The sequence below is a fragment of the Carassius carassius genome, chromosome 41 (genome assembly GCF_963082965.1).
Source record: "Carassius carassius chromosome 41, fCarCar2.1, whole genome shotgun sequence".
Classification (NCBI taxonomy): domain Eukaryota; kingdom Metazoa; phylum Chordata; class Actinopteri; order Cypriniformes; family Cyprinidae; genus Carassius; species Carassius carassius.
This window is the reverse complement of record NC_081795.1, coordinates 27,259,760-27,283,697: the sequence shown is the minus strand read 5'-3', so window position 1 is coordinate 27,283,697 and position 23,938 is coordinate 27,259,760. Positions and strand designations below refer to the sequence as shown.

Below are 23,938 nucleotides of genomic sequence, written 5' to 3'. Positions count from 1 at the left end.
CCTGCTGTGCTGCATGGAAGAGCGGTTTGGAGACCCACACGAGGGTGAGACAGTACGATATTAGATGTGACCTGACCTGCTCCTGAGTGACATCAGCGCAGACCGAGGAGCCCATCCTGCCCTTCATCACTCGTCCTCCTCCTCCTGTCATGGTACCTGAGGGTCATCCACACAAACACAAGTACAGCCTCATGATCTCTCAATGCAGATGGAATCCAGAGTAATGTAACAACACTGCTGTTTTTGAAGAAATGAATGTGAATCTGCATCTAGTGCCTGTGTGTTTGCTTCATCTCCAGAGCTGACTACTTCCTTGATTCTGATTGGCTGAGACGTGTTCAAAGCTGTTGTAAATTACAAAGTAACATACACCTTTGTTTACTTCTGTGTTGCTCAGCAACCGGTTTGTTGGAACCACAACTGTTTCTGAGGAGCTACACTGTTTGGTGGAAGAACACTGCTTTTATTAAGATCATTACACTTGATTTGAACCCAGAGACATGAGAAGTTGTGTGTGAACGTACCGGCCTGCTCGATGATCTGCCCCTGCAGCGTGACCACCCTCCAGCGCTTGTCCTTCTGAAACGCCACCCGTGTGGCCTGCTCCAGGTCTGCAGCCACCAGCGTGTCCCTGAGAGCGAAGTAGAAGGCCGGCCGCACGCTCTCGTCCTTCACACGCACCATGTCAAACAGACGAGGGATGTTCTCCGGAGTGGAGATGGAGGCCATGCTCTGCTGCCACACGTTCATCTGACCGACAGCACAGAGAGCGTCAGCACTGGACACACGGGACACGAGACACTCGTCTCATCAGGAGCTCCTGCACTCACCTTGTCCAGACCGATGAATGTGGCCACACCGATGTTCTGGCTCTTCAGGAACGTGACGCATCTCTGCGCCGTGTCGATGCTGTCCACTAAGATGTTGTCCAGTGCGCCGCAGCTGGAAGAGATGGCGATGTCGTATTTCTCATCGATAGCTCCCAGATCCCCCTGTGGAGACAGCAGAGGAGCATGAGCACAGGAGCGCGAGCACAGGAGCGCGAGCACAGGAGCGGGAGCACAGGAGCGGGAGCACAGGAGCGGGAGCACAGGAGCGGGAGCACAGGAGCGGGAGCACAGGAGCGGGAGCACAGGAGCGCGAGCACAGGAGCGGGAGCACAGGAGCGGGAGCACAGGAGCGGGAGCACAGGAGCGGGAGCACAGGAGCGGGAGCACAGGAGCGGGAGCACAGGAGCGGGAGCACAGGAGCGGGAGCACAGGAGCGCGAGCACAGGAGCGCGAGCACAGGAGCGCGAGCACAGGAGCGGGAGCACAGGAGCGGGAGCACAGGAGCGCGAGCACAGGAGCGCGAGCACAGGAGCGCGAGCACAGGAGCGCGAGCACAGGAGCGGGAGCACAGGAGCGGGAGCACAGGAGCGGGAGCACAGGAGCGGGAGCACAGGAGCGCGAGCACAGGAGCGCGAGCACAGGAGCGCGAGCACAGGAGCGCGAGCACAGGAGCGGGAGCACAGGAGCGCGAGCACAGGAGCGGGAGCACAGGAGCGGGAGCACAGGAGCGCGAGCGCGAGCACAGGAGCGCGAGCACAGGAGCGCGAGCACAGGAGCGGGAGCACAGGAGCGCGAGCACAGGAGCGGGAGCACAGGAGCGCGAGCACAGGAGCGGGAGCACAGGAGCGCGAGCACAGGAGCGCGAGCACAGGAGCGGGAGCACAGGAGCGCGAGCACAGGAGCGCGAGCACAGGAGCGCGAGCACAGGAGCGGGAGCACAGGAGCGGGAGCACAGGAGCGCGAGCACAGGAGCGCGAGCACAGGAGCGCGAGCACAGGAGCGGGAGCACAGGAGCGCGAGCACAGGAGCGCGAGCACAGGAGCGCGAGCACAGGAGCGCGAGCACAGGAGCGCGAGCACAGGAGCGGGAGCACAGGAGCGGGAGCACAGGAGCGGGAGCACAGGAGCGGGAGCACAGGAGCGCGAGCACAGGAGCGCGAGCACAGGAGCGCGATCACAGGAGCGGGAGCACAGGAGCGCGATCACAGGAGCGGGAGCACAGGAGCGCGATCACAGGAGCGCGAGCACAGGAGCGGGAGCATGTGTGCTGCACAGAGAGCCTCAGTAGCTGGGTGAGTGTGAGGGACGCACCAGACGGCCCAGGATGCCCGGGATCTTCCCCGAGCGTTTCTGCTGCATGAGGGCGTCCAGCACTTTGTTGCGGCTGCGGTTGGAGGACAGAGAGCTCTTGGCCTCAGCCACCTTCTGTCTCATGTCTCCCACCTGCAGCCGCTTCTGCTGGTCCTGCTGGGAGATCTGCTGCAGCTCGGCCTCGTCCTGCCACACACACACACACAGGATCAGTCACACACCGCTCCAGGACACACACAGCAGAATCACACTCCTCTTCTGTACGCGGTCACCTTCTGGAGCTGCTGCTCAGTCTGTGGTATCCTGGTGTTGAGGTCTGTGATGGTGGCTCTCCTCTCTCTCAGCGTGTCCACCGTCTCCTGCAGAGCGTCTTTGGTCTGGTTAAGCTGGCTCACAGCTGTGTTGTGTTGACTCAGGTAGATGTCCAGCTCTGACTGAGCCACGTCCATCCGTGAGCGTGTCTGGTTCACCGTCTTACTCAGCTCCAGCAGCTCCTGCTCTTTCTTCTGCAGAAACACACACACACACACACACACCACGAGTCAAGACTGAGCAGGAGCTACACCTCAGAGGAACACAGCCCTCAACACTGCACTGCTCAGAGAAACTCACATCAGGGTAAAAGCAGTGTCAGCCCGCAATAACTGACCAACACCAATAGATTTTCCAAAGGGCTTTGACATGTTTGAAATAAATAAGCACTGCACGTTTGAAGATCAAAAGCAGGTGTTTTTCTATGAATGTATTGTCAGTCCGTCTGAGTGCCATCACACACAGTGTGTACGTCTGAGGGAAACACTGCAGTGCTCAAGTCACTTTCTGTTATTATACTCTTAGTCCAAGCGGTTTTCTGATAATGAACTTCACTAAACATCATTTGTGGAGGTAAAATAAGATAAGGTCTGTGCTTTGATACTTTTAATACAAATAAAAAACCTCAACATTCTAATTGGGTTAATTTTATTATGAAACGATTCCTCGAGTAACTCGATTACAAAAAATGATCGAGGCAAATTCCTCTGCTTTGAAGCCTCTTAATTTATTTTAAATCTCACGTCAGGTTCTATCGAAATAATTTTTTAAAAATGTGACAACGCGTTTACGTCTCCCACAAACCGGAAGGAGACACAAGCGCTGAGTCTGAAATCGGCACACTGCAAGGAGTCAGCAGTGTTTTGATTTGAGGCACGGGCAAACGTAAAGAGAACGTTGTGGCGTGTGTCCATTGCAAGATAGAGCTGGCATACCACAACTAGGGCCCTGTGATTCCCGCGATGCAGAAAACGTGGAGGGAATCGCGGAATCCAGTCATAAAAACAGAATTTACAGTTTAACGCGGAATGGCACGGAATTTGCAAAATTTTGAATGAATTAATCAAAAATGGGTCATTGCACTTACATCAAATCACGATATGGACTAATATCTGTAAATATTAAGCCGGAACAGTCTATTTAAATATGAATCCTGTATGTTCTGCATATCTGTGTTACTGAATGGAGCAGAAGCGCGACTAGCTTTATCACACACACTGAAGCACGTGTTTTATTTTATTTTTTTAAGGTCTAAACACACAACATTTCTTCCATGTTTTATTTTTAATAGTAAATCCCCTTTGTTTACCAAAAAGTTAAGTTAATTTTTAATAATTAAAAGATAAATTAAATGAATGTTTTGTGTGTTTAATGTTTAATGTGCATCTCAGAAAAGGCTTTATTTAAAACCCCAACTGAATGGCACTGAATTCATCTGTCAACTTTCTTGTCATTGTTCACAGTACAAGTACAGACAGAGAAACAATGGGTAATAATTAAATGTTTATTTTTGATGTATGCATTGCATTCTATGCATTTAAAAAATACAAATCTTTTTTTTCTAAAAAAGGAAACTTAGTTGTTTCCCTCTCGGAGGGACCGCACGTTCAACATGGATGTTAATACGCACAAACACACACCAGACTGTTTGGTGATACAAGAGTTTATTGTAATTATTTGTCAGAGAGTGAATAAAATACCTGCAACCCTCCGGCCACACTCTCCACTGCAGAAACAAACACAGACTACCTTCCATTACAAAGACATTCATATTTACACTGGTGGCCAGCACCATTACCACATGTGGAGGGACAAACTCACAGAAAACACTTTACACATGTTCCCTTAAATATACAGAGTCTGAAAGAAACATATTGGCATGATGTTCTACTTAATAAATCTACTTTGATGTTATTAATTCGTTCACATTAAACAGGAAATAACAGCAACAACTCGGCCACGTTGCCCCTGAAACCCCCCCACGCTCAATTAATACATGGTAGAGTCCCACCCCAAGCGGAACCAATAATTCCTGCCATTGTTTCTTACCAGGACTCTAAAAATCACGGGACAAACGCTACACGGGAACAATACACATAGTTTACAGGTATTTCATTCACTCTCTGAATGGGCACTTCAGTACTCCTGCCTGCGGGTGTCGCTGTTCGACAGTGTTTTCTCTACTTCCTGTTGGCCTTCTGTAGCAAATTGTAGCTCCGTGTAGCTGTTTTTATTTTATTTTTTCTCTAGAATCTTTATCTTACTATCACTCTCTGTTTTTAAAGTGGTAAAATATAACTAAATTCACACAATATTTCTGATATTATCGATCAATCTTATCAGATTAACTTTGATCGTTCACTTATTTTATTTCCGTGAGTGCAGTACACCTGCAAAGCGTTAGCACTCGTTAGCTTGTCATTAGCGTTTTCATTCGAACCTATTGCTGTTTTCTTTTCTCCTCTCCCTCGCTCCAGTTTTTCACAAGTTCATCAAACAACCGCAGTAAGAATATTTCATCAAGCACGGTGAGTAATGGCTTCTCCTATCATTGTTTCTTGCACCTCTTGCCACATGTACAGTTTATCTATCTCTGTCGCTGATGAGGGATTCACATGTGATAAATGCAGGGAAATAGTTAGGCTGACAGAGAAGATTTCAGAATTAGAGACACGCATCCAAACTTTAATTGAGGACAGTAAAAATGTTAGGGCTCTAGATACGGCTTTGGATGCGTCTAGCTCAGGGATTCCTGTACATTGTTCGGTTCCGGAAACAGAGCCCCAGCAGCAGGGCAACTGGGTGACGGTGAGGCAGCGTAGTCGTGGGTCAAAACACCGCTCTTCTGTTCCGATCAAAACATTAAACAGGTTCTCCCCACTCAGTGATGCACCCACTGAGAAACCTGATGAAAGTGCTCTAGTTATTGGTGATTCTATTGTACGGAACGTGAATATAGAGACACCAGCCACCATAGTCAAATGTTTACCGGGAGCCAGAGCACCTGACATCTTGGCAAATTTAAAAGTGCTGGCTAATGCTAAACGTAAATACAGTAAGATTGTTATTTATGCCGGCGCTAATGATGTTCGACTTCGCCAGTCGGATATCACTAAAAATAACATTAAAGAGGTGTGTGAACTTGCAAGCACGATGTCAGACACTGTAATATGCTCTGGTCCCCTCCCTGCTTACCGTGGTGATGAGATGCATAGCAGATTGTCATCACTCAATGGCTGGATGTCTAAGTGGTGCCCACAGAATAACATAGGTTTCATAGACAATTGGACGAGCTTTTGGGGCAGACCTGACCTGTTTAAAAGAGATGGTCTTCATCCCTCCTGGGGTGGCGCCACTCTTCTCTCTAGAAATATGGCACATAGTCTTAGTGTTTATACTTGACTAACTGGGGCCCAGGTCAGGAAGCAGACAGACTGGCTAAACCGACCGTCTGCTAGCTGCCTCCCGTCACAGAGGTCAGTTAATTCTCAGCACATAGAGACTCTTTCACCTAGATATCACACTATAGAGACTGTGTCTGTTCCCCGAACTAGAAAAAACAAAAAACGTCCAAACCAAGTTAAGATTAACAATTTAATTGAGGTTCAACAAATAAAAAAACAGAAGCAATATGGATAAACAAATGTTAAAGCTTGGCTTATTGAATCCCAGATCCCTAATTCTTGCAATGTTTTTTAAATGATAGTATGCTGATTTAGTTACTGCTTTGACATGACTATTGAAACTAAGGTCTGTCTCCAGAATCACACCAAGATTCCTGACTTGATTTTTAGTTGTTTGACCCCTAGAGTTAAGGTATGCATTCACCTTGAACACTTCATCTTTGTTTCCAAATGCAATGACTTCAGTTTTTTCCTTGTTTAACTGAAGAAAGCTCTGGCACATCCAACTATTAATTTCATCAATGCATTGGCAGAGGGAGTCAATTGGGCTGTAGTCATTTGGAGATAAGGCTAGGTAAATCTGGGTATCATCAGCATAGCTGTGATAGGCAATTTGGTTCTTTCTCATTATTTGACTTAGGGGAAGCATATACAGGCTAAACAAGAGCGGTGCAAGAATTGACCCTTGTGGGACTCCGCATGTCATGGACGTATGCTCTCCTAGACTCACATAATAACCTCTCCCTTCTAAGTATGACCTGAACCATTTGAGTACCATCCCAGAAAGCCCGACCCAGTTTTCCAGTCTCTCTAGTAGTATGTTATGATCGACAGTGTCAAACGCAGCACTGAGATCTGGCAATGCCAGCACCGATATTTTGCCAGAGTCACAATTTAAGCGAATATCATTTATTATCTTAATGAGTGCTGTCTCTGTGCTGTGATGCGGTCGGAAACCAGATTGAAAGTTGTCCAGGTATCCATTTGAGTTTAAGTATTTGTTCAGCTGAGTAAAAACGACCTTTTCTATAATTTTACCTATAAAAGGAATAGGGCTGCAACTAACAATTAATTTCATAATCGATTAATCAGACGATTATTTTTTCGATTAATCGATTACTCGGATACAGGTTTTTTTTATTCAGTTTGATTTTTTTTTATATTATATTATATTTATTATATTATAATAGGGTATTTATGTTTAAATTGTACTTTAAAAAGTGCAAAAGCCACACATTGAGTTTTACTAATATAATCTTTAATTTTTACATTTTAAACCTTAACACAAAAGTTTGTTCAGTTTTTAAACAATAAAATTAAATTCTTTAAATATCCAAAATATAAATAAACAAAACATTGAGTTGTGCTGCTCATATAAACTTCACATTATGAAATTAGGACACAAAGATGTTTGTAATAATATATTAAGCAGCGTATTTTGTTGAAATATCAAAATTATAAATAATAAACAAATAAACGTTACTGTTTGATACTGTTTTGATACAGAGGTAGAATGCAGAAGAGGAAAACTGTCACTGTTTAGTGTTGTTCATAAGAACATGTTTCTTATTCACTCTTCCAAAACTTTGAATTGGTATGCAAAAATGTCAGCATGTCCACATGCTCCGGGCTGAGGCTGGCTCTCTTTTTGGAAGCTATGTTACCTGCAGCGGAAAACAGACGCTCAGATGGTGTTGAGGAGCTTGGGATACACAAGTAGGATTTAGCTAATTTTGCCAAGGTGGGATATTTATCTTTATTATCTCTCCACCAATCCAAAGGATTTTCTTCCTTGGCTAGGGGCCTCTCACCAAAGTAAGCCAGGACTTCATTTCTTATTTGAGTGTTGAGGTCCTCCTCAGCTTTCTCCTCTCTACTCTCTTCATCACTGCTGCCTCCAGGCTCAAGGAGTGAGTCAAGCAAAGATGTTGAAGGTTCAGCTGCAGTTCTTATGGTTGAGGTGATAATTTGCTGTTGCATCTTCTCCCTTCTTGCTGCAAGTGCTTTAGCTTGCACTTTAGCTTGAACAGTTATAATTTGCTCAGGTGACAGAAATTTCAGTCTTCTGAACCTTGGGTCCAGAGCAGAGGAGAGAACCACAGGATTATCTACCTGATCAAAGAGTGATTCCTTCCATCTGTTTTGAAGCTGCTCAACTGCTGTGACTTGGAAGGACTTCACTGAAGCTAAATCGTAGGCAGCACCTTCAGTGGACTTCAAGAGCCCTTTCACAAGTGGAGGCAATGAAGAGACTGTTATATATTCCTGCCCACTCATAAAAACAGTGGCACATTCAAATGGCTTAAGAGCAGTGCAAAGCTCTTCAAGCAGACTCCACTGGTCTGGTTTCAAGTCAAGATAGCGTTTGTCTCTGTGAGTGAGGGATGGGTCAGATAGAGTTGCAGTTATGCAAATATTGTCTCTCCTTGCATACTCATTTAAATTTAAATAAAAATTGAATTTATTATCTATTTTAGATTTGGTTTATATATTTACATCTGAACATCATGTCTGTGTAAATTTGTTTTAACAATTTTTGGTAAAACAAATTTACACAGACATGATGTTCAGATTTTTTATTTAAAATTAAATGAATTATAAGGATATATTGATCAATTAAATATAGAAAGACTGAAAACAAGCGTGTGAACGTAGTAGAGCCGCAGTAGATCGAAACTTTTTAAAAACTTTTTATTACATGGCTTGGTTGAATTCCAATGTAGAATACGGTCTGTTATTTCTTGATAACAGACCGCTCGCTGCGAAATATAACACATCGTTGCCATGAAAAACAGAGCGTTGCTATGGACGCAGGATTCTAACCGTAGAGACGGAACGGACTATTTTCTGTGAAAAAGTGAAAGTGAAAGCAATACAATCGTTTTTAAATCGAACTCAGGACAGGAAAAATTATGCATTCGCTAAAAACCACTGACTACAGTGACAAAAAAAAACAATCTTTTACTACTGCTGTTATTAACTGCCTTTATATTTAATTTGCCTTTAACCATTTAATTTAACCTATTTCTGCGGTAGCGCTATTATAATCCATCACCTATGTTGCGAGCAAAATGATTGCACAACCTGATGCTCGAGACAAAATAGATCTAGTGTGACTGTCCCGAAGTTGGTAAACAAAGCTGTTTACACAGTTGCATTGAATTAAACCAGACTATACTATTTTCACATCTTCATATAATGAGAATATAGGCTACAGTTTTTGCTTACCGTGCTGATGTTTCACCTTCATCCGTGACAACGTGTTTCCTCTTCATGTGTTCGTGCATCACTGTGGTGCTTCCATGCCACACAAGCTCAGCTTTGCATAACTAGCAGATTACAGTCTTATTTGCTGCATTTAATGTAAAATGCTCCCCTGCCTTAGAAGACTTGGGGTGCACACTTATTTCTGCCCCCGATTGATCGGTCATTTCTCTCCGATTAACATTACTCTGCCATTTCGCGTGTGACTATTGTCATGAAAGTGACGTCATCAGTAACGCTCCCCGTGACGTGAGCAGACCAACTAATCGACAATGACATTCGTTGACAACAATTGATTTTTATCGATTTTATCGATTAGTTGTTGCAGCCCTAAAAAGGAAGATTAGATATTGGTCTAAAATTGCTCAAAATGGTGTTATCAAGATTGCTCTTTTTCAGGAGGGGCTTAACAACTGCAGTTTTCAGGGAGTTTGGAAATGTCCCAGAAAGAAGTGAGGCGTTCACCACTTCTAAAAGATCTGCTTCTAAGCAGTTAAACACACTTTTGAAAAAAGATGTGGGAAGTGTGTCAAGACAGCAGGTTGATGATTTTAGGTGCTGCACTATGTCTTCCAGAATTTTGCTATCAATTGCTTCAAAAATCGACATAGTATCTTTTTGATATTGTGGCCTAATCTGTCTGACCTCTGCATTACTTGAGGATGTGCTAATCGCCTTCCTGATATTGATGATCTTCTCAGAAAAGAAGGATGCAAACTAATTGCATTTGCTGTCTGAGAGCATTTCACTGGGAATCTGACTTGGGGGGTTTGTCAGTCTCTCAACAGTGGCAAAAAGAGTACGAGTGTTATTTAAGTTACTGTTTATAAGGTTTGAGAAGAAATTCTGTCTAGCTGTGGCTAGTTTCACATTAAAAGCATGAAGGCTGTCTTTATAGATGCTATAGTGAATTTCAAGTTTTGTCTTCCGCCACATCCGCTCTGCTTTTCTGCATTGTCTTTTCATAGTCTGAACTGCTGTTGATCTTCTCCAAACTGATTTCTGTCTGTTTGTTTTCTTACTGATTATTATTGGAGCAATATCATCAATAACATTCTTAACTTTTGAGTTGAATGAATCAAGGAGAGTATCAACAGAGTCTGCAGAAATGCTTGGTGTTAAAGATATAGCCTCCATAAATAGTACACTTGTGTTCTCGTTAATGCATCTCCTCCTGACAGAGACCGATCTAGATTCAGTTGTAGCAGACATCAAAACATCAAAGAAAATACAGAAGTGATCAGATAGTGCTATGTCCTTAATAACAATGGATGAAATGTTTAGACCCCTACTGATGATTAAGTCTAGAGTGTGTCCACCTTTGTGTGTGGGTCCATGCACATGCTGAGTCAAGTCAAAAGTGTTTAGAACCGTTATCATTTCTTTTGTAGTTTTGTTTTCTGCATTATCTATGTGAATATTAAAATCCCCTGCAATAGCAAAACAGTCAAACTCTGAGGAAATCATTGATAACATTTCTGTGACCTCTTCAACAAAGGCTGGAGAGTATTTTGGAGGCCTGTAAATAATAATAAACAGAATGCGTGGAGCACCTTTCAGCACAATCCCTAGATATTCAAAAGACAAGTACTGACCAAATGACACTTGCTTGCATTGATAGACATCTTTAAATATAGCAGCTACACCCCCACCTCTCCTAACAGTCCTGCAGACACTCATGTAAGTGAAGTTAGGAGGGGCTGCTTCATTAAGGACTGTTGCATTGCAGCTGTCTTCAAGCCATGTTTCGTTTAGAAACATAAAATCCAGATTGTTTGTGGTTATAAAGTCATTGATTAGAAATGATTTATTTTTTAGTGAGCGAATGTTTAAAGATGCTAACTTGATGGCTGTGATTTGTGTCTTTACATCAATCTTAGTTTGATGCATAATAGGCCACAGATTAGATGAGTTTGCCCTTCGGCTTGAGATGGCCTTAGACTTTCTATCACGTGATAAAACTGAAATAGAGAAAGCTACAGGCACACTGGGTTCCCGCTTGTTCTGTAAGCATTTGTGAATGTTGCTGTTATTATAGCGGGGACCCGACACATATCACTGAGTGCTGCTATCAGTTGTTTTTGGTTCACCTTCAGCAGATAGAGGGTTTGGGCCCTGCGTTGTGGCAGTGGTCGAAGAGCTCTCGCAGGAGAAGGGACCACAGGCTTTGGTGGTTTTGGGGACTGCCGTTTTTTTTTGTGATATCTGCGGGCTTGCAGCAAATGAGTGAGAGAGTTTAGTCCCAGCATACACCAATTCCACAGAAGTGGAGATGCTGGAGAAAGTGATAATGTGTCTGGTGAGATGGGCTGTGTCTCTGGTGTTTCCGGTGGCTGTGATATGTTGTCCTGGCTTCCCTGGCTGTTTTCCAGAAAGTAATCCCTGGGTGCTGAATCCTGTAGCTGTTTTGATACGTCACAGTCAGTCTGTGAGGAGCTCTGTGGGCAGGGCTCAGTCGGGATAGTGTCCATGAGCAGTGCTTGTTTTGGCTGCGTGGTGTTATCAGTGTCCTTGTGGGATATGTCAACCACATGAGGACTCGGACCCGGTGTGTGTGTGCTGAATGGATTGACACACTCTGCTGAAGGATGACGGAGGGAAAAGTAGATATTGTCCTTAAACACTCTAGCACCAAGTTTGTTTCGGTGGAGGCAATCCGGTTTAAACAATTGTCTATGGCCCCAGAAAAGATTGAAGTTGTCGATGAAATTCACTCCTTTTATATTACATATCTTTGTAGCCATGTGTTCAGCCCAAGCAACCGTGAAAACATATTTGTTCCCCTTGCTGGGAGTGGTCCACTGATGAACGACTGAACTTTGAGTCTTTGAAGTGTTTCAAAGAGTTCACTGAAGTCCTTCTTAAGGAGTTCTGACTGCTCTTTCCGAATATCATTCTTCCCCACATGGATGATGATTCGATTTGCAGTCTTGTGCTTCATCAGAATGTTCTGAAGTTCCTTGTTCACATCAGAGACCGTTGCTTGAGGAAGGCAGCATGTTGTTGTAGTCCTGCTATGGATGTTTCTGATAACAGAGTCACCCACTATCAGAGTCCTGGGCTCGGCTGCGCTCTGAGCTCAATGCCGCTGTCTGCTCGTCCTTGAGCGCCTGCTAGTAGCGATGTTAGCTGCTGGCTGATCAGATCCATCTTTAAATACATGTAACCAAATTCCTTAGCATATCCAAAACCTCAGAACAACTTGATGATGTAACAGAAACTATGGACTCTCTCTTTTCTAGCACTTTAAATAAAGTTGCTCCTTTACGCTTAAGGAAGGTTAAGGAAAACAGTTTGACACCATGGTATAATGAGCATACTCGCACCCTAAAGAGAGCAGCCCGAAAAATGGAGCGTAGCTGGAGGAAAACAAAACTAGAGGTATTTCGTATTGCTTGGCGGGAAAGTAACATATCCTACAGAAAAGCATTAAAAACTGCTAGATCAGATTACTTTTCTTCTCTTTTAGAAGAAAACAAACATAACCCCAGGTATTTATTCAATACAGTGGCTAAATTAACGAAAAATAAAGCCTCAACAAGTGTTGACATTTGCCAACACCACAGCAGTAATGACTTTATGAACTACTTTACTTCTAAAATCGATACTATTAGAGATAAAATTGCAACCATTCAGCCGTCAGCTACAGTATCACATCAGACAGTGCACTATAGACCCCCTGAGGAACAGTTCCACTCATTCTCTACCATAGGAGAGGAAGAATTGTATAAACTTGTTAAATCATCTAAACCAACAACATGTATGTTAGACCCTATACCATCTAAGCTCCTGAAAGAGGTGCTTCCAGAAGTCATAGATCCTCTTCTGACTATTATTAATTCCTCATTGTCATTAGGACATGTCCCCAAAACCTTCAAACTGGCTGTTATTAAGCCTCTCATCAAAAAACCACAACTTGACCCCAAAGAACTAGTTAATTATAGACCAATCTCGAATCTCCCTTTTCTGTCCAAGATACTAGAAAAGGTGGTATCCACACAATTATATTCCTTCTTAGAGAAAAATGGTATATGTGAGGATTTCCAGTCAGGATTTAGACAGTATCATAGTACTGAGACTGCTCTTCTTAGAGTTACAAATGATCTGCTCTTATCATCTGATCGTGGGTGTATCTCTCTATTAGTTTTATTGGATCTTAGTGCTGCGTTTGACACAATTGACCACAACATTCTTTTGCATAGACTTGAACACTTTGTTGGCATTAATGGAAGTGCATTAGCATGGTTTAAATCGTACTTATATGACCGCCATCAGTTCGTAGCAGTGAATGAAGATGTATCCTATCGATCACAAGTGCAGTAAGGAGTACCTCAAGGCTCAGTACTAGGGCCGCTACTCTTCACGCTTTACATGTTACCCTTGGGAGATATCATCAGGAAACATGGTGTTAGCTTTCACTGTTATGCTGATGATACTCAGCTATATATTTCTTCGCAGCCTGGTGAAACACACCAATTTGAAAAACTAATGGATTGCATAGTCGATATAAAAAACTGGATGACGAGTAATTTCTTACTGCTAAATTCTGAAAAAACAGAGGTGTTAATTATAGGACCTAAAAACTCTGCTTGTAATAACCTAGAACACTGTCTAAGACTTGATGGTTGCTCTGTCAATTCTTCGTCATCAGTTAGGAACCTAGGTGTGATATTTGATCGCAATCTTTCCTTAGAAAGCCACGTTTCTAGCATTTGTAAAACTGCATTTTTCCATCTCAAAAATATATCTAAATTACGGCCTATGCTCTCAATGTCAAATGCAGAAATGTTAATCCATGCATTTATGACCTCAAGGTTAGATTATTGTAATGCTTTATTGGGTGGTTGTTCTGCACGCTTAGTAAACAAACTACAGCTAGTCCAAAATGCAGCATCAAGAGTTCTTACTAGAACCAGGAAGTATGACCATATTAGCCCGGTCCTGTCAACACTGCACTGGCTCCCTATCAAGCATCGCATAGATTTTAAAATATTGCTTTTTACTTATAAAGCCCTGAATGGTTTAGCACCTCAGTATTTGAATGAGCTCTTTTTACATTATAATCCTCTACGTCCGCTACGTTCTCAAAACTCAGGCAATTTGATAATACCTAGAATATCAAAATCAACTGCAGGCGGCAGATCCTTTTCCTATTTGGCGCCTAAACTCTGGAATAACCTACCTAACATTGTTCGTGAGGCAGACACACTCTTGCAGTTTAAATCTAGATTAAAGACCCATCTCTTTAACCAGGCATACACATAACATACTAATATGCTTTTAATATCCAAATCCGTTAAAGGATTTTTAGGCTGCATTAATTAGGTAAACCGGAACCGGAAACACTTCCCATAACACCCGATGTACTTGCTACATCATTAGAAGAATGGCATCTACGCTAATATTAGTCTGTTTCTCTCTTGTTCCGAGGTCACCGTAGCCACCAGATCCAGTCTGTGTCCAGATCAGAGGGTCACTGCAGTCACCCGGATCCAGTACGTATCCAGACCAGATGGTGGATCAGCACCTAGAAAGGACCTCTACATCCCTGAAAGACAGCGGAGACCAGGACAACTAGAGCCCCAGATACAGATCCCCTGTAAAGACCTTGTCTCAGAGGAGCACCAGGACAAGACCACAGGAAACAGATGATTCTTCTGCACAATCTGACTTTGCTGCAGCCTGGAATTGAACTACTGGTTTCGTCTGGTCAGAGGAGAACTGGCCCCCCCCCAACTGAGCCTGGTTTCTCCCAAGGTTTTTTTCTCCATTCTGTCACCGATGGAGTTTCGGTTCCTTGCCGCTGTCGCCTCTGGCTTGCTTAGTTGGGGACACTTCATCTACAGCGATATCGTTGGCTTGATTGCAAATAAATGCACAGACACTATTTAACTGAACAGAGATGACATAACTGAATCCAATGATGAACTGCCTTTAACTATCATTTTTGCATTATTGACACTGTTTTCCTAATGAATGTTGTTCAGTTGCTTTGACGCAATGCATTTTGTTTAAAGCGCTATATAAATAAAGGTGACTTTGACTCTCTGATCAGTAATAAAAATATCTTGTATCACCAAAGATCGGTGTGTGTTTGTGCGTATTAACGTCCATGTTGAACGTGCGGTCCCTCCGTGACCGTCACAAGACCCAGGAGTCTTATTTTCTCTTGCATAATTAATATTGCACTTTAATTAAGCAAAAACACATTTTATCCGATTACTCGATTAATCGATGGAATTTTTGGTAGAATACTCGATTACTAAAATATTGGATAGCTACAGCCCTATGTGGTTTTGTTGCGGTTTAAAGGGGACATCAGATGAAATGTTCACTTTTGTTAGTTTTTTTGAACGCTGAATCAGAGAATGCTATTTTACACAATCATGAGGGGTTTAACCAAAGTATGTAACATATCTCATGAAGACCCTAACGAATCATCTGAAGCTCCCTTTAATCTTTAATGTGTCGTGACAAAAACTCTAGAACCACATTTCATTAAATATGTGCACTATATCACTTGTCTTCATTTATCGTGTTTGAATACAACCAATGATTAATGTTTATGTTTCATAAACAAACTGGAGTAGTGTTAAGTGTTTGTACAATTTATTAAAGAAAATCAATTTTCTATTTCAGTTTGTGGCCAAGTGCATCTTAGATTTATGGTTTTGACCCAGAATTGTGATTTAGATGTGAGCAGCGTGTGGGAAACGCACTATACTGTACAAATAAGCTCCGATCTCATGCTCACGCGGTGTCTGAGACACATCCGCTCACCTCTTTGTCGTCCTGCAGGCCGCTGGTCTCCTCCTTCAGACTCTCCATCACCTGAGCCAGCTTCTGCTCCTCCTGCAGCTTCTTCTTCTCCAGCTGCTCCTTCTGAGCAGACGTCTCTGTGATGATCTTCTGACTGCTGGCAGGAACACCTCTCAGCTCCTCCAGCTGCACACAACACACCAGATCTCAGAGTCCAGCCTCCGCTGCAGAGAGACCGGCTGACGGGACACTCACCTTCTCCTGCTCCTTCTGGAGCTGCTTCTGCTGTTTCTTGGCCTTGCTCTTGGTGTGTTTGAGTCTCTCCCGCACCTCCACGTCCTGCAGGTCCAGCTGGGTGAATTTCTCCTTCTGGCTCTCTATGAACTTGGTCAGCTTGGTCAGTTTCCTTCAGAGGAAAGACAAGCACAACACTATCACACACGACTGTCCCAGCAGCAGAAGCATGACTCAAGCTTTGAGAGGGATCGAAGGACTCACTTCTCCACTCCCTTCAGCTCCTCGTTCTTGCTCTTCATTTCTTCTGTCAGCTGACTGCTTTTGTCACTCAGCTCCTTTGTGTCCTCCTGAATCTGCTGTTTCTCAGCTTCTCTGGCCGACACACGCTTCTGTAGGTCATGTCTGGAGAAACAAACGTCCAAACCTTCTGAGCAGCAGCACAATGTCATCACTGAGACTCTAATTCACCGCACACAGCATTTATCTTTGAAGAAACAGCACATTCATTATCAAACTGTTACTGATCAAATTAAATCTATTCAGGAATGAAAGGAGTGACTCTTTTGAACTGGGTCAGTAATGGGTGAAGCTTGGACACGAGCAACACTTCTGCGGTGGTTTGACTCACACTTTGCTGAAGCATCGGCTCAAAACACACTTGTTGTATGTACTGTAAAACACTGCAGCTCATTCTGAATCTCCTGTCTAGAGCACATCTAGAAAGGCACGCGGTTGACAGTCTCTTACACGTAGAACTGACAGAGCAGGTTCCTCTTCTTGAAGATGTCGTTCTCTAAGCTGAGGAACTCTACAGCTTTATTCTTCTCTCCCTCCAGAGCGCTCTTCTCCTTCTCCACCAGCTTCACTCGATTCAGCTGCACACAAACACACATACAGTTACTACACCGGACACGCTTCACCACAGAGTCAAGACGTCCACATGCTGTGTGAGAAGACCCCAACACTTAACACTGCTGGTCTAAAACAGAGAGTGATGCAGGGACGTCCTCCAGCTGGCATTCTTCAGATTCTGCTAGCCAAGAATGAATTTAACTAGCCTCAATACTAACTGCAAAATAATCAGCATGATCAAACACTTCACTGACTGTGTTTTTAGGTGTGCCATGGATCACAAACCTCGGATCATATTACAGATTTGAGTGACAGACTGGATCACTTTCAGATGAGAGACAAAAATAAAAAAACTCAGTTCTTTATTATTTAAAGAACACTTTAACACTAGCAGCATATAGACACGATGAGATATGATTCAAGATACTGATTTCACAACACAATTTTCTCCAATTATTTTTTTTAAACAAAATGAGATTTAAGAGAAATTATAAATGATAAGGTGTCCTTTTATAATTCCTTGAATTGTCCAATACTGAAACTACCTTCATAGAATGAATGGTTTAAAACTAAGAAACACGTGCGAATGATAAACTGTGATCGCTTCAGCCTCTTATTGGACTATTCAAGAAGCCCGACTGACCGACACTGCAGGCCTGGGATGTTGTCTAGTGATTCTGTGAGCTCATGTTAATCACTTGTTGTTGGAGCAGAAGTGAAAGGGTAAATGTGGTGTGAGATCCTGCTCCTGCTGTGCTGTACCTTCTCTCCGCGCTGCTCGTTCAGCAGCTCCACTCGACGGCACAGGACACTGATGGGCTCTTTGAGACGGCAGGAGCCGATGATGTCCTCCAGGTACTCCAGCATGCCCTCATCGTGCTCCGTCTGTCCTCTGGGCTTCATCATGGCTATCTGCTCCACCTCGCCCTGAGGACGACACCACAGCACTTACACACACAATCATTACTGAGTACTGAGACGGCTATCAGTCACTACAGGACAACCTCTAAAGATCCTCACATTCTGCTGCAAAAACAGAGTAATGCAAATATATTACATATAAACGGTCTCTTAACCATTCATCAACCATTACTGCACCCGGATCTCTCATTAATTACCTAGACTGTCACAACCCACCATAGCTCATATAAAACCATACTTGCACTAATAATAACTCAAGATCTCCGTGTTTTACACCACTGATTGACAATGCATCAATCAAACTAATTAGGTAAGTGCTGATACGTCTGTCATGTGATTGTCAATGCTTCTGGAGACGGTTAGTTGATACTGCGCTTCACTCCTGATACTACTAAACTTTACAAAAAGATGCATGCTGAATTAACACGATCTTTAATTACATAATTAAATCAAATGCCTAGCATTGTCACTGTCCTGGAGGACAATCTGAAAGCTAATAGCGTGCACACGCACACCTTCAGAACACGATAACTGAGCTATAACACAACATAACCCTCTATATAACAACACTGGCAAAGAAAGAGTGGAGCTTCCCAGCGTTACAGGAAGTGTGCTCCAGAGAAAGTGTGTGAGATCAGCCGCTGAAGACACAACAGCTACTCTCAGTGAACACTGATGAAGGAAGTGAAGGAGGCTGGCTCCTGCCTCGCTCCAGCAGCACACACAATATTGGGCTGGCCTTGACTTAACACACCAATATTTACGTGCTGCTAAAGTGAGGAAGGTAGAGTGGACACATGCTGACCTCTGACCTTTTTGGACAGTGCATGTTTACAAACTGTGTGCTATTGTCAGATTTGAATTTGAGAGTCCCTTAAAACTCTAGAGCAGCACGTGATGGTTTGCACCGTCCCTCATGATGAAAACCATGACGTGCTGCTGTAGAGGTCTGAGGAGGATTGAGTTCACCAGCAGTGATGAAGCATGCAGCGCTTCAGAGAGAGAGCATTACCTGCAGGATGAGGAAGCGGTTGTGGTCCAGGTCGATGCCGTGGCTCCGCAGCAGGGTGCCCACGTCTTTGAAGGTGGCTTTCTTGCCATTGATGTGATAGGAGGAGGAATTATCTTTGGCAGCTGTTCTGGACACGAAGAAAGAGCTGTTGGGAATGACCTCGTAGTCGTCTCCTTCCTGAACACACAAGAGGACACACTTTAGCACTGGACATCATGCACAGGTGGACTCTCATCCAACAACTAATACAGTATGCTACTAAAAACAGAGTCAGCACAGACTGACTGTACGGTGTGGAGGCCTGAAGCACCTTGTCGATGATCTTCTGGAAGTGCACCTCCACAGAGCAGCTCTGGATGTCTGGATGAGCGTCAGAACTGTGGATCAGAACCGACAGCTTCTTCGAGCGGATCTTTTGAGCTCTGTATCCAAACACAAACAGCATGGAGTCGATCACGTTGGACTTGCCACTGCCGTTAGGACCGATGATGCAGGAGAAACGCTGATGAGAGAAAGGTTCAAACACAACGTCATGCAAACAGGAACTCATTTCATGTACGTTTTCTTGCACTGGTGTAAAAACGACACTGTATACATCAAGAAACATTTATTTTGGATATGACACAATCTTCAGAGAATGAATGCATGTTGTACGGTTAGAAACACAAAAGCCCAGCACTGCTAACAGACTGATGAGAAGAGAGACGTCCAGGAGACAAACAACAGGAGCAGATTTACTTCAGTTCATTAATGCATTGGTTCATCTGAGATTCACTGCGGTGTTCAGTGATGAAAGGACGTATACAGGCTATGATCAACTGTATAAACAAACATTTTCTTAATTTAAATCTTGATCAAAATCTAAGGAAACATCAGTTTTTAAAATAATGCATTATTTCTTATTTTAAAATCAACAGTCCACAAGAGGGCGCAATTAAATGTTTTTTTTTCATGAATTCATTTTTCATCTAGTTGCTAAGGCAACATTTCCAATTTGTTAACTAAACTGCAACTACATAAAGTGAACGTATTAAAAACTATAATAGCACACAGCTGATTGTAACAGTACAGTAATAGCACACTAATAACTCGTCTGAAGTACTCTCACTGCTGAAGAGACTCCAGTAAGATCAGAGAACACGGAGATCTGGAGCAGGAAGGGATGCTGATACCTTGTGGAAGGGGCCCAGGATCTGCTCTCCGGCGTAGGACTTGAAGTTTCTGTTGAGGATGTGTGTGATCATGAGGCGCGGGGCCCCAGGCTCAGAGCTCATGGAGGGAGGAGGAGGAGGAGGGATGCTGGACAAGATCTCCTCCAGACCACGGTCATCCAGATCCACAGACTCACCCGCAGACACATCTACAGACACACACACACACTTCATCATCAGACACATCTACAGACACACACACACACTTCATCATCAGACACATCTACAGACACACACACACACTTTATCATCAGACACATCTACAGACACTTCATCAGACACATCTACAGACACACACACACTTCATCATCAGACACATCTACAGACACACACACACACACTTCATCATCAGACACATCTACAGACACACACACACTTCATCATCAGACACATCTACAGACACACACACACACTTCATCATCAGACACATCTACAGACACACACACACACTTCATCATCAGACACATCTACAGACACACACACACTTCATCATCAGACACATCTACAGACACACACACACACACACTTCATCATCAGACACATCTACAGACACACACACACACACACTTCATCATCAGACACATCTACAGACACACACACTTCATCATCAGACACATCTACAGACACACACACTTCATCATCAGACACATCTACAGACACACACACACACTTCATCATCAGACACATCTACAGACACACACACACACTTCATCATCAGACACATCTACAGACACATCTACAGACACACACACACTTCATCATCAGACACATCTACAGACACACACACACCTCATCAGACACATCTACAGACACACACACACACTTCATCATCAGACACATCTACAGACACACACACACCTCATCAGACACATCTACAGACACACACACACACTTCATCATCAGACACATCTACAGACACACACACACTTCATCATCAGACACATCTACAGACACACACACACTTCATCATCAGACACATCTACAGCCACACACACACTTCATCATCAGACACATCTACAGCCACACACACACTTCATCAGACACATCTACAGACACACACACACTTCATCAGACACATCTACAGACACACACACACTTCATCAGACACATCTACAGACACACACACACTTCATCATCAGACACATCTACAGACACACACACACTTCATCATCAGACACATCTACAGACACACACACACACACACACTTCATCAGACACATCTACAGACACACACACACACACTTCATCAGACACATCTACAGACACACACACACTTCATCATCAGACACATCTACAAACACACACTTCATCATCAGACACATCTACAGACACACACACACACTTCATCATCAGACACATCTACAGACACACACACTTCATCATCAGACACATCTACAGACACACACACTTCATCAGACACATCTACAGACACACACACTTCATCAACAGACACATCTACAGACACACACACTTCATCATCAGACACATCTACAGACACACACACACACACACACCATCATCAGACACATCTACAGACATACACACACACACACCATCATCAGACACATCTACAGACATACACACTTCATCATCAGACACAAACACACACACACACACTTCATCACCAGACACATCTACACACACACACACTTCATCACCAGACACATCTACAGACACACACACTTCATCATCAGACACATCTACAGACACACACACTTCATCATCAGACACATCTACAGACATACACACTTCATCATCAGACACATCTACAGACATACACACTTCATCAGACACAAACACACACACACACACACTTCATCAACAGACACATCTACAGACACACACACTTCATCAGACACATCTACAGACACACTTCATCATCAGACACATCTATAGACACACACACACACACTTCATCATCAGACACATCTACAGACACACACACTTCATCAGACACATCTACAGACACACACACACACTTCATCATCAGACACACACTTCATCACACATCTAGACACATCTACAGACACACACTTCATCAGACACATCTACTGACACACACACTTCATCATCAGACACATCTACAGACACACACACTTCATCATCAGACACATCTACACACACACACACACACACCATCATCAGACATATCTACAGACACACACACTTCATCATCAGACACATCTACAGACACACACACACACTTCATCATCAGACACCTACAGACACACACACTTCATCAGACACATCTACAGACACACACACTTCATCAACAGACACATCTACAGACACACACACTTCATCATCAGACACATCTACAGACACACACACACACACACACTATCATCAGACACATCTACAGACATACACACTTCATCATCAGACACAAACACACACACACACTTCATCACCAGACACATCTACACACACACACACTTCATCACCAGACACATCTACAGACACACACACTTCATCATCAGACACATCTACAGACACACACACTTCATCATCAGACACATCTACAGACATACACACTTCATCATCAGACACATCTACAGACATACACACTTCATCAGACACAAACACACACACACACACACACACACTTCATCAACAGACACATCTACAGACACACTTCATCATCAGACACATCTATAGACACACACACTTCATCATCAGACACATCTACAGACACACACACACACACTTCATCATCAGACACACACTTCATCACACATCTAGACACATCTACAGACACACACTTCATCAGACACATCTACTGACACACACACTTCATCATCAGACACATCTACAGACACACACACTTCATCATCAGACACATCTACACACACACACACACACACACCATCATCAGACATATCTACAGACACACACACTTCATCATCAGACACATCTACAGACACACACACACTTCATCATCAGACACATCTACAGACACACACTTCATCAGACACATCTAGACACACACACACACACTTCATCATCAGACACACACACTTCATCATCAGACACATCTACAGACACACACTTCATCATCAGACACATCTACAGACACACACACACACACACTTCATCATCAGACACATCTACACACACACTTCATCATCAGACACATCTACACACACACTTCATCATCAGACACATCTACACACACACACACACTTCATCATCAGACACATCTACAGACACACACACTTCATCATCAGACACATCTACAGACACACACACTTCATCATCAGACACATCTACAGACACACACACTTCATCATCAGACACATCTACAGACACACACACACACACACACTTCATCATCAGACACATCTACAGACACACACACACACACACACACACACTTCATCAGACACATCTACAGACACACACACTTCATCATCAGACACATCTACAGACACACACACACACACACACACACTTCATCATCAGACACCAGGAGTAACACACTGAAGAAAGAGCTTCTGACTGAACCTGCAGGAAACAACATCAAACAGGACTAATATACTTGTGTTCAGACCGGGCCGGGCCTCGGGCCTTTTTTGGGTTATCCTTCTATTTATATTTTTAAACATTAATAAAAAAAAATGAGAAGTTGACGTCGACGATAGAAAAACAAACATAGACATTTCATAACCTCATAACTTCCATAATCTGATAATTCAACCCGTTATAATTACACTGACATACTGACACGACAGTCTCACGCACGCACGCTTTTCCGTCAGCGCGACCCACGATTATACTTCACTTATATCCACTTATTGTAGTAGCTATTATAGGCCTCTAAATTAAT

The 23,938-nt window shown here is 43.4% G+C and overlaps 1 protein-coding gene across 1 annotated transcript in view; it reads right to left on the bottom strand.

The window, feature by feature from the left end:
- The window catches only part of LOC132123121 (structural maintenance of chromosomes protein 4-like), a 30,088-nt gene that overhangs the window by 2,842 nt on the left and 3,308 nt on the right, over positions 1-23,938 (bottom strand). Inside the window, exons 3-15 of the mRNA XM_059533660.1 lie at positions 20,074-20,261; positions 19,212-19,403; positions 18,902-19,078; positions 17,731-17,895; positions 16,864-16,991; positions 16,378-16,518; positions 16,135-16,285; positions 15,901-16,065; positions 2,413-2,646; positions 2,141-2,326; positions 831-992; positions 525-750; positions 77-156 (exon numbers count right to left, since the gene is read on the bottom strand). Coding sequence (XP_059389643.1) covers positions 77-156; positions 525-750; positions 831-992; positions 2,141-2,326; positions 2,413-2,646; positions 15,901-16,065; positions 16,135-16,285; positions 16,378-16,518; positions 16,864-16,991; positions 17,731-17,895; positions 18,902-19,078; positions 19,212-19,403; positions 20,074-20,261 — 2,195 coding nt within the window. The remainder of the gene's footprint in view (positions 1-76; positions 157-524; positions 751-830; positions 993-2,140; positions 2,327-2,412; positions 2,647-15,900; positions 16,066-16,134; positions 16,286-16,377; positions 16,519-16,863; positions 16,992-17,730; positions 17,896-18,901; positions 19,079-19,211; positions 19,404-20,073; positions 20,262-23,938) is intronic.